The sequence below is a fragment of the Larimichthys crocea genome, chromosome XIX, assembly GCF_000972845.2.
Source record: "Larimichthys crocea isolate SSNF chromosome XIX, L_crocea_2.0, whole genome shotgun sequence".
In the NCBI taxonomy this organism is placed as follows: Eukaryota; Metazoa; Chordata; class Actinopteri; family Sciaenidae; genus Larimichthys; species Larimichthys crocea.
In genome coordinates this window covers 2856628-2870999 of record NC_040029.1, presented here as the reverse complement: position 1 = coordinate 2870999, position 14372 = coordinate 2856628, and the positions used below count along the sequence as shown (strand labels likewise).

Sequence of the window (14372 nt, the reverse complement as noted above, 5' to 3'; positions counted from 1 at the left end):
AGGATTGTAACGTTCCCTTTCAAAGTAAAGCTCACAAGAAAAACCCAGACAAAGTAAACAGTCATTACTAAACTCTCCTCAAACAACAATATGGAGCTCAATGCGGCTGAAGAGCAGCTGTGAACACGTAAGTTCCATTTATTACTTTATAGATAAATAGCAAAGTTTATTTACTAGTTTTACTTTAATGGACCTTAATGCCATAGATACAGAATATTATAATTTAGTTTCTTTTTTTATAATCTAGCATAATTCATTCATTATTTTATTAATTATAATAATAATAATAATAAACTTTTTCTTGCACAGTCAAGAGAAGGAGGATGAGGACTTTGACTAAAAGCCTTCACACCCATTGGACCCACGTATTGTCAAAGCTGCATTAACCCTTTGATACGTTTAATTTAGAATTTACCAAATTATCGTTGCGTATGCATCGTTGTTTCCAGAAATAATAAAACGTTCTCCAACTAGTGAATTATTGTGTTGGTATAAATGCAGTCACTTTGGCAGATGCTTATCAGGGAGTGAAAGGAAAGCACACATTCTGAAGTATAAAGCTGCTGATGTGGATTTTAGGGAGTAAAGTGCATGCAGATGATAAAAGATTTTAAAAAATATTGAATTGCAGCCTGGTACAGGATTTCAGAGGCTGGTGCCAATATTATTTCCCCTCTTATTCAAAACAAAAAGTTTTAAGAATTATTCTTTCAAATGAAAGAAAGTAAACCTGCCAATACTCTCAATATGTATGATTCCGAAACCAAAAAGAGCTTTGGCATGTTTGCACCAACATATTTCAGTCAGTCTTTGATCGTCTGAACATAATGTTTTGTTATCTTATGTCTAATAAGAAGAGCTGACCAAATACTTCAAAAACCTACACAGCTCTTCATCCTCACTGTGACACATGTGAACGTTTTATCACGATCATCAGTGATCCTTTCCCGTAATTTGTCAAAGTGAACGGCCTCTCATGGACGTGTTTTGTCTCTTGCAGGTTCTCCGTATTTGCCAGCATCTCACAGTAAGACTTTGCAATGAGAATGTCCGACACCGTCGACACTGAAACGATGAAGGTTTCCGAGGCTGCCGACACGGTGTCCTCTCCAAAAGAAAACAACGCCACCAAGTCTGAGGTCACCGAGCAGAGCCAGAGCAGCAGAGATGAACACGGCAGCAACAATAAGCGGGACGTGCAGGTAAAGACCTCTAAAACAAATCCTCCCGTAACGCCTCCGATAGGCTGAAAAGTCTGTTTTCCGTAGCGTTTCCGCCACCTTTTTAATAGACATCCAATCAGGGAGGTTTCAAATGTCAGCAGTCTGACCGAAGCTGAGGACACTTGACACCTCACCAAACATTGTCACTTTCCCTCCACACTCATCTCCATGAAAATTCAGTAACAGTCAACGTCAAACGCCAACCCGCCCTGGGGATCTCCTGTCACCTGCGGCATTCAAGACGATTTTCCCGACTGGCAAAATTATTCCTGAAAAGTATAATCTGCCCAGACTGAAATAATAATGTGAGGGTTGACTCTGCCTCGCCGCAGCAGCGAGGTCAGTCACACACAGACACGTCACCGCTGTCTGCCTGTCCGTGGTTGGAAAAGACAAATCATGCTCGTGGAAACTAGTGAATCTCGTGTATTCTCCATGGGAGACATTAAAGCAGGGGATCTGCTGGGGATTCAGGGCAGCTGAGATCACTTTCAAATAAACTACTAATTAATTAGGTCTCTGTGTCAGCGCAACAAATGTGCTTTGGGACCGCGGAAAATTTGCACTTGTTAATTTAGCGTTTAAAGTAAAACTGGTGCTGACTGGTTCGCGCTCGCAGAGGGAGCGGACACTGAAATGGTGTGAAAATCTCCTCCGGTGTGTTCAAGGAAACAAACTCCACAAAAGGAGGGAAAAAAAAAGGATTGTCTCTTTGGCTGCAGCCTAAAAATAGGATTCAGGCCAATCTGGCCTTGTGGTTCGGAGGCAGGCAGGGCGAGGGAGTCAGGCAGGCAGATAATCTGGAGCTCAAATCCTGGCTTATCTACCGACTTCCTGTGTCAATGTTACCCCGAGGAACAGAATGACACCAGCATGGGGGAGCGGCAGGGGACAGAGAGAGGGAGGGTGCACGGGAGGAAGATGGGAGGGATAGATGGGTTGAGAGTTTGTAAGAATGAGGGATGAAGGAGAGGAGGAGGCTGAAAGAAACATACAAGACGTGTTTTGCTGCTTTAGCCTTACTTGGTCTGGTATGACCAGTGGCTAATGGTGACTAATGTTGGCCAAACTGCAGGAACCAAGACATAAAGGAAGATTTTCCATATACTGATCATTCTTTATACGGTCAATGTACGGCCCATTGACTGTTCTCTACATAAACCAAGTGTTTGGTGCGTACGCCAGAGTGGTATCGTTCTTCAATATGCTGCTCCTGTAATGTCCACTTGTGGCCACAGTGGGCGCTGTTTTGTAAAGAAAAATGTTTAAAAAGTTCCTGTAGAAACTATCAAGCTGCTCTTTTCCTCACTTCTCACCACCTGAAGCAAACCTCTGTCCCTCTCCGTCCACGGCTCACCTTAAACTGACTTTGCACATGTCCCTGCCTTCACTCATGTGTTTTTTTTTGTGACCTCTCCAAAATGTAAAACGTATCCCAACTACTTCCCCCACATTCTGCTCTTGTTCTCCTCAAACTCACCACGGTGTAATTATTCCGCGGTCTCAAGATATGCTGACGGCACCGAAGCCCCTGACCTTTCCGCTCGTAATTTCTCCGCAGCGGAGGAGGCGAAGCTAATTCTGTCGCTCTACGTAAGGGCATCGGTTAAACGCCTGAAATGTTCATTGTGGGGAGAGAAGTGCAGGAGGTAGGGAAGTGGGGTAAGAAACGGGGGAGGTGTAGCGAAAAGCATTCCGACAGAGGAGAGAGAGAGAGGGAAGGGAGGGAGGGAGAGGGGAGACCGGGTGACTTTGCCACCATCTGCCTCCAGCTCTCCAGCTCCGTCCTCTGCGGCAGGACAGGTGGCTGGTGGCCGCCCTACTTCTGCTGACTTCAGCCCTTTCCCTCTCCCCCCTTTCCCATTCCTTTATCTCCTGCCGGCATTGTTCATTCCCCACCGGCCCCACGCCGCTCAATTAGCTGGTGTAGCGGTGCGCTCATAGTCCCAGTCCCAGTCCCAGCCTCCCCCCTCCCCCTCCCTCCACCTCACCTTCTCCTCACCCTTCCCCCTCCTCCTCCTCCTCCATCCACATCCATATTACCTGATATAGAAAGGGGGCGCGGCAGGTCACAGGCGTCGGAGATGGGCGAACAGCGGCCCATTTCAATTTTTTATAGGTGTTATTTGGCCCTCGAGCTCAATGAGGGAGGGGAGGGGTTGTCCTTTTGATTTTTAGAGGACAGGTGGGAAGGACAGAGTGTGTGTGTGTGCACGTGTGTGTGTGTGTGGGGACGCATGTTGGGATTAGGAAGCAGAGGACTGGGCTCTGTTACAATTTCAACCGAAATGGCTCCTGCCAGGTCCCCCACCCTCCCTTCCTCTGCTCCTCTATGCGTGCTACTGAGAGACCTTCTGTTTATACGTACACATACACACACACAGCCACTAGTGCGTGAAGCACAGAGGCACCGAGCTGTCTCACACACTGTTGGGCATCCGGTCTCTCTCTGCTTTCTGCATCTCACCTCCAGCGCCTGGGTCTGATTCACATGACAGCTAAATGGAGCTGGGAGCAACGCATAAAAACTGACCCGATTCGCTCGCAGCCAAATGTCTGGTTTTTGTTTTCTGCAGCTCGTCTGTGTGTGTGTGTGTGTGTGTGTGTTTGAGGAAGGGGAGTCTACAGTGTGCGTCCGCCTTTGTAGCATATGCTCTGCAAAATTAGTTCCCGCTCCAAGCAAACAGAGAACCTGAGATTTCATGCTGAACAGAGAATTTTCATTTTCCTCTCGCAGATCAATGCCGCTAAATTTCTGTTTCTACGCTCTTAAATTTTTCAGCTCAGGTACAAACAGGCAACAGAGCAGGTTATTTGTCTTTTCTTTTTTTTTTGCCGTCTTGGTGTAAATTGTTTTGCTCTTTTTGTAGAGCTTGTGGCACACGCATGCACAAAATGTAGACGAGTCATATTTAATTCAAACTTCTCCACTTCTTTCTTAAAGTGACGATCCTCTTCTCCCCCTCCAAACTTCTGTGGTTTGTTTTGATTTATTTCTTCTTTCCCTCCCCCTACCTATGGACAGCCTGTGAAGTACTCCAAGGTACGGTACGCTCGACGTGCATGTTGTGCAAGGATGCTCCAAACTGTCTCATGTGCACTTGGAATTGTTTGCCTGGGTTAAGCTGGAAGTTGTGTTTTTTTCCCTGTCAAGCAAGTCGTGATCGTACAACATGTTGAGATGCCGTTCTATGAATGACAGTGGAGGCCATGGTGTGAATATGCCTGATGAAGCAAATGGTTTATAACATTTGGACATTTCTTGTGTGCTTGCTGCATTGCTGTTGATGTTCCCTCAGGAAAAAAAAAAACCCACGACGAGGCTCGAAGTTTCTGGGAAAATGCTTGCTCCCATTTTTTATTTTTGATTTTTTTTAATTTAAGATTGCTCTGATCAAGTTATCTGAGAAGAATCTGCAGCCACTGGTCTTATCTTAGCAGCGAGAAAAGCTCAGTCACTCGGGAAAAGATTTGTCAGCTAAAATGAGAAATATTGAAACTGTATGATTTGCTTGCAAGAATCGATCGTTGCTCGCTGGCTGTTTTCTGTTTTATTTGGCTTGTCACTGTGATGCGTGATTATATTGATGCAGTTGTGTGTGTGTGTGTGTGTGGTTTTAACTGTGCCCACCTACCTGCACCCCCTCCTCCTTAGTCCAACACCAGGCTAAAGCTCGTGCGGAGCCTGGCAGTGTGTGAAGAGTCCTTTCCTTGCCCTATTCCTGAGCCTTCAGCAGCACCTCAGGTAACAACCTATTCACATTAGAGATGTGCTGGTGTACCAGTTTGACTATGAAGTGAAACATGAAGGCAAAAGCGCGGCTGGTTTATGGGTGCAAAGTGAGAGGGAGAGCATGCATTTTTATGTGACAAAAGACGCTTGCATCAGTATGCACACATTACTCTTTCTTGGTATTCGTTAGTGGAGATGGTGTGCACACGGGCGGGTGGTGCTAGTGGCTTACAAGAGCCCAATATAACTGTGATGCTGTCTGTCGTTATGCTCTAACATTCTGCCTTTTACTATTAACACCCAGCAGGAAACAGCCACCCCTCCAGACATGTTTTAAGACTTCTAAGTTCAATGACCTGGTTAAAAATTCTTAGAAATTATATCTATTCTATCTCCTTCATTAGAAAAATCCAGAATCGATGAATATGCAAATATCTTTTAGTTCAGAAACTTAACTCCAGGGCACAAGATGTCTCCTCCGCATCATGGATTGTGATTGGCTGCAGACTAGTTGTGATGTCACAAATCCTGGTGGCACATGTGCGTCTCTCACATGATTTCTCTCAGCAGCAGGTGAATGTAAAAAACATTTAAAGTCCATGTAAAGGCAATTCTGTTATCTCTTTCATTCAATGTTGGAAAATGGTTGCTGAAAACATGTGAAAAGACTTTGAACCAGATATTACTGAAATGTGGAGTTAGAGGTTCAAACTGTTTTTCACCAGTTTTCAGTCCAGGATTTTGTGGGCGGTGCTTAAAGGGTGGCTCGATGACACGCTGAGGCCACCCTGAGCATACGCCTGCACCCTTAGCAGAGATAGAGATGAATTCATCTCACTCAGAGTGTTTCCAAGTTAGTCATGTCACTTTCTGAACTCATCTGACACGTTTCAGTCGCTTCAAAATGGCTGCTTGACTGCTCCCACGGGTGGGCGTGGCTTCAGCATGTTCAGAGGACACGCCCCCACAGACCTGGAGCTGAGAATGAATTTTTACCCGATTTCTGACACCCAATTTTATGAACCTATCTATTTTTAATCATTCAAATTTGGCTGGGTGGTTAATAACACTTTCTTCTTTGGTCTCAAACTCAGAACACATATTTGTTCCTACTTTACACAGACTTCAAACATTTTCATTTGACTATTTCAGCTGTAATGGGAATATTTCTGGGAAGTTTGATTTTTGCCTACATCAGTCGTAGCACACTTAATTCTCACGCCACCACACTCTGTTCATATCTTCTCGGTCATCTCTGACACCTCAGCCCAACGCGTTAAGCACCAATCCCATATGCATAGCTCTAAAGTGCTGACCAGGGATCAGTTCTTCATCTCATCTCATCACAATTGAGCAGGTAGACCTCTGACGCTTGATTAGCGGCCTTCATTTGACAGCTATGATTAAACACCCTCCCGACGAAAACATCACATCATCAAAACCCAAAGTACGGAGCTCCAGCAGCGAGCCGGCCGTTACTTTGCTAAATCAACTCTTCTCTTCACGCCATATCTCCGGGCAAAGCGCCCACCCCCTCCTCCTCCTCCTCTGATCAAACTTTCTCCATTACATGCCATTCTGCACAGCTCCTGGCATGCTTTCACACACACACACACATATAGATACACACAGGTGTGTTTGTTCCAGGCGTTTCAGCCAGTCAGCACCGAGCTCCATAGCCAGAGGGCGGTGTTATTCCCACAACAGTCTCGCATCGTCTGCACTCACACGACGTCCTGTATTACTGCCATCAATCATGTCGAGGAAATTACAATTTCCACACGTCAGCTACAGAGAGCTGTGGAGCGCTCTAATTGAATACTCCTGATATTTCCCCCGCTACTGTTATTGGGGCCCGGAGTCGAGACCGGAGGCAAACTAACCTAGAGGGGAGAGGTAAAGCAATAAAGAAAGAAGAGGAGGAAACACGGGGAGCAGAGCACACATTCAGCTGTGCGATCAAAGCTCGTGATTATCAGATATAAACATGTCCCGTTGTTTGCCGTTTTTGCGCCATCGTCGCGTTAACAAAGGGCTGTATGGATCTGTAGGCTGTCCAAGCCGTCCCTGCATCCTGAAAAAAAACTACGTCTGCCCTTCCACTGTACGCCCGGCTGTCAATTCCAATCAATGGCCGATAGTCGCGGGGCCTCTGAATACACTTTGTTTCAGACTGACAGCACGTTCATTACATATTCAGAAGACCATCATTTTCACGCCGTTTTTCCTTTATCTCGAGGTAAATGCATGTCAGGAAACAAATGAGGCAGCTCGCAACAGCTGCACATCAACCAGGCGGCTTCCATGTGATGCCGAGGGTGGCATTAAGCAGCAAACATCACCACTTCTTGCCAGGGAGAAAGAAGAAGGGGAAAAAAAAAATCCTTTTGCTTTTGACGAACACACACACACACACACACGCGGTATGAACTTGCTGTCACTTGCACAACACACAAGCCGAGACTCATTTTCGCTTTCCCCCCCAGCCTCGCTCAGGCAATTAGTCAGTCACGTTTCTCATTAGCATATTACATTTTCACATATATTCAGAGCGCATTGAAATGAAGGAGAACGCAGCGTCTCATTATCTTGCCTCGCAGCTGTTACAGGGATCAAACTCGTGACCTTTTTTGGTTATGAGCTGCTCTCCCATCACTAGGTCACCCCTTCTCTCACTCCTTCATTCATTCACCTCTCTCTCCCACACACACACACTCACAGACTCACTGATGTTAGCTTCCCAGAGTTGTGTTTAATCCACTTACGGTGCACTGGCAACCCTTCTCCTCTATTCAGCTCTTGCTTTCAGCCTTTTGTAGAATTGCCTGAAAAGCAAATCAGATACTGCTCTGAGTCGAGTGTGTGTGTGTGTGTGTGTGTGTGTGGTGGGTGGGTTATTTGAAAGAGCACGTCTGGGGTAAACCAAGGCCATTTTTAATAGATCTTGCAAAACATCCACACCAGTCTTCCATTCTGATTGCAGCACGGTCGATTACAGGATTACAGCTAACTCCACGTAGTGTTGAGAATGAAATATGCTGTGTTTTTAATTTCAGCCTGAAATTCATGTTTCATTCAGGTGGCTTAATAAAAACAAGCTAATCTGGCAGAATAATTGCCGCTGTGAATTGGAATTCATGGACGCGGGCGGCGTTATCACCGGCAAGGAAACAGGTTCAAGTGATAAACCAGAAGAGTTTATTAAGTGTCTTGCCGTGGCCTCTTTTGCCCATGCTATTCTCTAATTAACCTAGAACCTCAGGCAAGATCATAGAGAATTAAAAGCCTCATATTTAATGCCTCCTTTCTAAATTAATGTCTGCTCATCGATCAGAACAGACCCAGGTCACATTTAGCCTTTGAATATCTGAAGTATCATGTAAAATTATGACATTAATTCGCTTGTTTGTGTGAGAACTAGTGACACACAACCCAGAATTGAATTTTTTTTAAAAGACATATATCCGAAAATCAGTGGGGTTGTCTGTATTTTTTTCAGGATGGATTCCTTCTCCAGCCCTTTGAAAAGGAAGAGCGAAGCACGCAGGACCAAGCGGAAAAAGAGGACAGCTGCGACAAGGTGGACAAACCGGAGAAAACGACGAGAAAAATGCTGTCGAGAGGTGAGAAACGCAATTAAACCCACGCCGAAGTGCCCCGTTTGAGAAAATCTGTGAATATCCTCACCTCCTCTTCTCATTCCTTTCGCTTCTTTATCTCCTCGACGACCCTGTTTAAAATATTTTTTTCCCAACTTATTTATCAGTTATATTCTGAAGTTAAAAAAGACCTGACGAGACTGTGTCGGTGGGAAAAGATTCGCCGTCACAGTAGCTGAAATATTTCCATTAGCTGTCTTTACATCCTAAACACCTGGGACCTCATTGATAAACATTGCTTACTCCCAAAAAGAGAGCTTGAAAGATGCGTGTCCAAAAATTGGAATTTATATATAGAAATCTTGGCAGAAAAATATGCGCACATCTGAAATCACTCACGCCGTCGATCATATATATATGTTTATGATATCATTCTGGTGGCAGTTTGTCACTGGCGACACTGAAGGCAAAGTATTGAAATGAAGCCAAATGCTTTAATGATACTTATCACACAGTCCATGTCACTCAGCCAAATTACAGCCTTCTAATAATTATATCCTTTACCATGTCACGAGCAACATCCAATCCTAAACATTTTTTTCTCCCTGGTGCGGTGCCCTCCAGTTTGTCCAAAAGCACTTCTCCCGTTTAAATGATATCTCATTATGGGCCGATAATTGGCGTGATTCAGTTAATTGCGACAAGCTCAAGGTGTTAAGCAATTATGCGGATTCCCACAGGCATATAAAGGTGTCTGCTTCCCTCTGTGGAGCAACACCACTGATGAAGCAGCCTCCAATTATAGAAACCAGACACCCACCGAGGGGAACGAGCTCCGGTGTTCCTCTGACTCCCACTGCTGGGTCCTATCCTTTTGTTGGTGCACAGGAACATGTTTTCCTCGGTGTCATCTTCGTTATCTGACAACTTCTTCATTTCTTAAGTGGTTCGGCCGGCAGCGTACTGATACACGCCAGATGTTTTTCGGTCACACCAATAATCGCCAAATCCTTAGCAATGTCACCCTCTGGGAAGTTTCTCTTTTCTGACTTGCAGACAGTTCAGTTGTCAAATAGTAGCTGATTCATTTGCATATCAATATTCACAACCTGAATTTCATTAACTGTTTATCATTAATTTGGGGGAGTTAACGGGGTGGAACATATTAATTTCCTTGTTATTCACATAAAGAGAACTATATTGAGAGAATGACACGCAGGTAATGACGGGGAGTGTTCTCTAAATGCGGACATATTTGAGTTTATTTGTGCCCAGGTATCTGTGTTTTATTGATGAGCTCTGTGATGCATTGACGTAATTTCAAAGGTGACCTGACTGAGCACTGAAACAAGACCTGTGTCTCTCTCTCTCTTTGGTTAGATTCCAGTCAAGACTACACCGATTCAACTGGCATAGATCTCCATGAGTTCCTGGTCAACACATTGAAGGGCAACCCCAGGTACGCTCAACATAGACGCCCAAATGCACACCAGCTTTTAAAATTTTTTTATTTCAGTGGCTTCCATCGCTGCGATTGGTCGATTCACTTCCAGAAAGTTAACTGTGGCGAATTAGACGCAGGAATTCCCACCATTGACCAATAGCAAGCCACCTTGACAATGCTAACCTTTGAGATTTTCAAAATGCTGTGTTGCACCGTCCACGACATGAACAGCATCATATCTGGACATTATTGATTCTTAAAATGATTTTTGATTTTTGAAGTTTTGTGTGTTTTAAAGAAATAAAACAATCTTCTCGTGTCATTTTTTTTTTTTTTTTTTTAGAGATCGAATCATGCTACTGAAGCTGGAACAGGACATCTTGGACTTCATCAGCAATAATGAGTAAGGAATATTCATCAAGATATTATTATGCAGGTTTTTAAATCCTAACCAAACAGCACAGCACCTGGTTGGAATGAGTTAAACACATTCAACAAGAGAAGGAAGAACTCAATTAGTGAACCCAGCTGGAACGTTGTTGTGTTTGACAGGGAATGAAAAAGTCACCGACTTTTCCATCAAGTTAAAATGTTCTTCCCAAAGTTGTCCCGAGATAGCGGAGCTCTCCAGAATACGAGCACAGAAGGATCTTTACACCTTCAGATAGGCTGTGCTTGATGTCACACAATTAAGACGAACATCTGTTCGCCGTCCCAGCTGTTTCAAGTGGGACTGCCTGGATGCTTCATTGTGAACTTACTATTGATGCTGGTCATCAAATTCTCCTTTTTAGTGTGAAGTGTGGAAAATTCATGTCGTCATATTGGAGTTACTCATGGCTTAAACTTCTCATCCAGTAAAAACATTTTCATAACACAGAGCAGAGATATCCTTACAAGGTAAAACAACACTGGACTTCCCCCTCTCCTCTTTTCAGACTGGGGGTATTGTGACTCAATTCAAACTGTAGAACATCAACCACATCATTGCATCTCTTTCCAGAAGCCAAAAGAGAAAGTTCCCGCCCATGACGTCCTATCACAGGATGCTGTTACATCGAGTGGCAGCCTACTTTGGCATGGATCACAACGTGGACCCCAGTGGGAAGTCAGTGGTGATCAACAAAACCACCAACACTAGAATGTGAGTCTCTCTTTGGTCCACATTATTGTTAATTGTTGGAGCGTTTTTTTGTTTTTTTTGTGACTATAAGCTCTTTGCTCTCAATCGCACAAATAAGTCGCTTTCCTGCCCTGTTTGTTGGTTAACATATGTTGCTGTCAGCATCTGCCTGAAATTAAGCCGCAACTAAAACTCTTGTGAATCTCTCCCCCCCTCCACACCGACAGACCCGATCAGAAATTCTCCGAGCACATCAAGGATGACAGGGCGGACGACTTTCAGAAACGCTACATTCTCAAACGAGACAACTCCAGCTTTGATCGCGAAGACAGCACGGTAGGTGTTTTTTTTTTTTTTTTTTTTTTTCCCCTCTCTCTCTCTTTTCCTTCTTCATCTTCTTCTTCCACCACCAAGCTGTCACTTTCATTCCTGACATGTTGGTAAGAGTGGGACAATCTGGCGTCCCTGACATCGCTGCTAAAGAACCGTGTGTATGTGTATGTGTGTGTGTGTGTGTGTGTGTGTGTCCTTGCCAGATTCGAATGCGTTTGAAAGCTGACAAGAGGAGCAAATCGATGGAGGAAAGGGAGGAGGAGTACCAGCGAGCCAGAGAAAGGATATTTGCACATGATGTGAGAGCTGTTTGTGTAGGCGGGATGGGGGGTGGGGGCCATGTTGCACAAATCTTTGTGTCGTTTCTATTCATGTGCAAATTCACTAGATTTCTTGCTACCAATTACCACTGCTGGATTTATGAATTTTTTTTTTAGACGGGGTCGCTTCGAGTTGGAGCCAAATTCATAAAGTCAGATCTCGAAGTAGACTCGGAAGCACATGCTGGGGATCCAAGCAGCCTCGTTTTTAATGATATTTATTGATAAATTGATAAAATAAGCATAGCTTTCAGCAGAGTTCAGAATTCAAAGCGTTGGCGGTGACGATAAGAAATGATGGCATGAATTATCCCTGTAATTCACTGTCATTTTCATTTCCACCCACAGGGAGATCACTTCATACTGGATAGAAGGTAAGAAGTAAAATTCTACTTGTCACGTGACTTTGCTCCACCTTTCATTACGTAGTCATTTAGTTGTAAAAAGCTGTATCTAATACGGATGATGAATCGTCAGGTAATTGGACAGAGCAGGACTGATTTCATCCTTTAAAGCTCTTCAGATAGCTTCGACTTGAAATGACGTTCAATCACTTTTATAGTTTTCCCATCAGAAGAGCAATTAGAGTCCGCTCTGTCATGTTTTAAAATGGAGGATATCTCATTTTGTCAGCGCCTGTTCTGTAACGCTCTCTCTCCCTCTTTTCCTTTTCAGTGCTCAGGATGAAGACGCATGCATGAGCACCCAACAGAGGCGGCAAATGTTCAGGTAGGTCCACCCGCCTCCCCCCCTCTTCCACTTCCTCTCCTTCCCCCGTCACACATCATTCAGCTCTTTTCAGCGACTGAACCGCAGGCGGAGAGGAAGAAAAAAAAAAAAAGCCTTTGAATCGCCGTCTGCCTTAATCGGCTCGCTCAGGAGCAGAAGTGCTGATCTGAGGATTTGTTTTTTTTTTTCCGCCGCTCAGGAAAGCTTCTGTTTAAATAGGATTTTCTGTCCAGGTTTCCTCGTGTGGGACTGCTCGGACTAAAGCTTGCCAATTAAACGGTGTAACTGTAATACTTTTTTTTTTTTTTAAATGTCATCTTTTAATGATCAGAATATATTAATGTAATGTCCGGTGGGTGGTCCAGTCTGGCTACAGCTGAATCCACGGAAGAACAAACGCTGAATATGATCTTATAGGATAACAGGCCATGTTTAAGATGTCATGAATTATCATTTTAAGGCCTTTTAAATATATATGCAGGTGTCCCCACTTTTTTGTATAATTTTCTGGCCAAGGAGTGGTTCACTGGTGGTTAATTAGTCGATTAATCACCAAATATGTGACTATTTTGATAATTGATTAATCGTGTTCAATGAATTTTTATAGCAAAAATGCAAAATTCTCTAATTTATCATTACTATTTTAATTTAGAATCAATTTCAACATGTCAACTTTGAGATTTTTTAAACAATTTTTTGGACCATGATGACGACACACACACTGTGTTGATCAATGATTTCAAAGTCTAGATTTGTGTCTGTAATATTTTCACATTTTCTTTATAGATATAAACATAATTGTGACGTAAACCTTTAAAGTAAGCATCAGATATTCTCTTTCAGGTTACGGGCCGGCCGTTCAGGCGCCAGCAGGCAGAGCAGCTCCGAGACGGAAACGCTGCCACGGCACGGAGAGCCCCGGCCGTGGAGCAGCACCGACAGCTCGGACAGCTCCAACCGGCTCGCCCCGCGGCCCGCCATCACCAAGGCCAGCAGCTTCAGCGGCATTTCCCCGGGCCTCGTCCGAGGGGACAGCACGGCCAGCAGCAAGAGCACCGGGAGACTGTCCAAAACAGGCAAGAGAGAGGCGGCGGGGGAAATGTTCTGTAATGTTCTGAAACAAGGCCGCACAGGTGAACTGTGAATGCAGATGGAGGATTTCTCTCATCTAAAACTTCTCTTAGAAGTGAGCTAATTTATTCCATCAGTCACCCAGACTGAGGAAGCCCTCTGCCACAGCACGAAGAGGAAAAATCTGCTAATTAGAGAGTACACTGCATAAACGGGGAACAAAAATAGGCATTTTGCATACTGAGCTCGGAGCAATACCCTCCCCGGTGCACCTGAGGTCTTATCAGGACACGTGTTTGTCGTCCTGCTGTGGTCAATAAAGTCTGTGGGCCGCCCCTGTAGCCGGACAGCTGTCAAAACTAATTACCATACAGCAACGCGGTGATGGAAGAGGCTCTTAAAAAGTGTTGCAGCAGCAGCAGTCTGCAACCCAACAGTGAGGAGTCACTGCATAATGTATAAGGAAAAGTGGCGCGCATGTCACCGAGATGAAGTTAAGGCTGCTCCCCAACAGCAGGCGCTTACTCCACAATATGATACATTTGTAACTTGACTGGGTGAGATTAGATGAAACGTGTTCTCCGCCGCGAGTTTGTCTTCTTTATCTCGGTGAATGCAGGGTGGAAATCCACGGTTGGCCTCTGCTCCCCCCATTTTGTTCCCTGCCACTGTTTTCTGTCTGGCTTTTTTTTTTTTTTCTATTTTTGCCAATCTCCTGTTTTTGTTTCTTTTCTTTTCACCGCAGCAGCAGAAGGCTTCCTGCCTGAGCAGTTTTTTAAGTTGTTTACGAGGCGGCT

General features: G+C 44.4%; 1 protein-coding gene across 9 annotated transcripts in view; it reads left to right on the top strand.

The window, feature by feature from the left end:
* r3hdm1 (R3H domain containing 1) overlaps nucleotides 1-14372 on the top strand; it is a 40705-nt gene that overhangs the window by 11098 nt on the left and 15235 nt on the right. For 6 of the 9 annotated variants that reach the window (XM_019255518.2, XM_019255519.2, XM_019255523.2 and 3 more), the window contains exons 3-14: nucleotides 1001-1202; nucleotides 4249-4266; nucleotides 4879-4968; nucleotides 8456-8579; nucleotides 9936-10014; nucleotides 10343-10402; nucleotides 11003-11143; nucleotides 11350-11458; nucleotides 11659-11754; nucleotides 12124-12149; nucleotides 12451-12504; nucleotides 13348-13580. In XM_019255518.2, the coding sequence (XP_019111063.1) occupies nucleotides 1041-1202; nucleotides 4249-4266; nucleotides 4879-4968; nucleotides 8456-8579; nucleotides 9936-10014; nucleotides 10343-10402; nucleotides 11003-11143; nucleotides 11350-11458; nucleotides 11659-11754; nucleotides 12124-12149; nucleotides 12451-12504; nucleotides 13348-13580 (1192 nt within the window). In that variant the 5' untranslated portion in view covers nucleotides 1001-1040. The remainder of the gene's footprint in view (nucleotides 1-1000; nucleotides 1203-4248; nucleotides 4267-4878; nucleotides 4969-8455; nucleotides 8580-9935; nucleotides 10015-10342; nucleotides 10403-11002; nucleotides 11144-11349; nucleotides 11459-11658; nucleotides 11755-12123; nucleotides 12150-12450; nucleotides 12505-13347; nucleotides 13581-14372) is intronic. The other 3 variants (XM_019255520.2, XM_027291656.1, XM_019255521.2) reach the window with 3 other exon arrangements.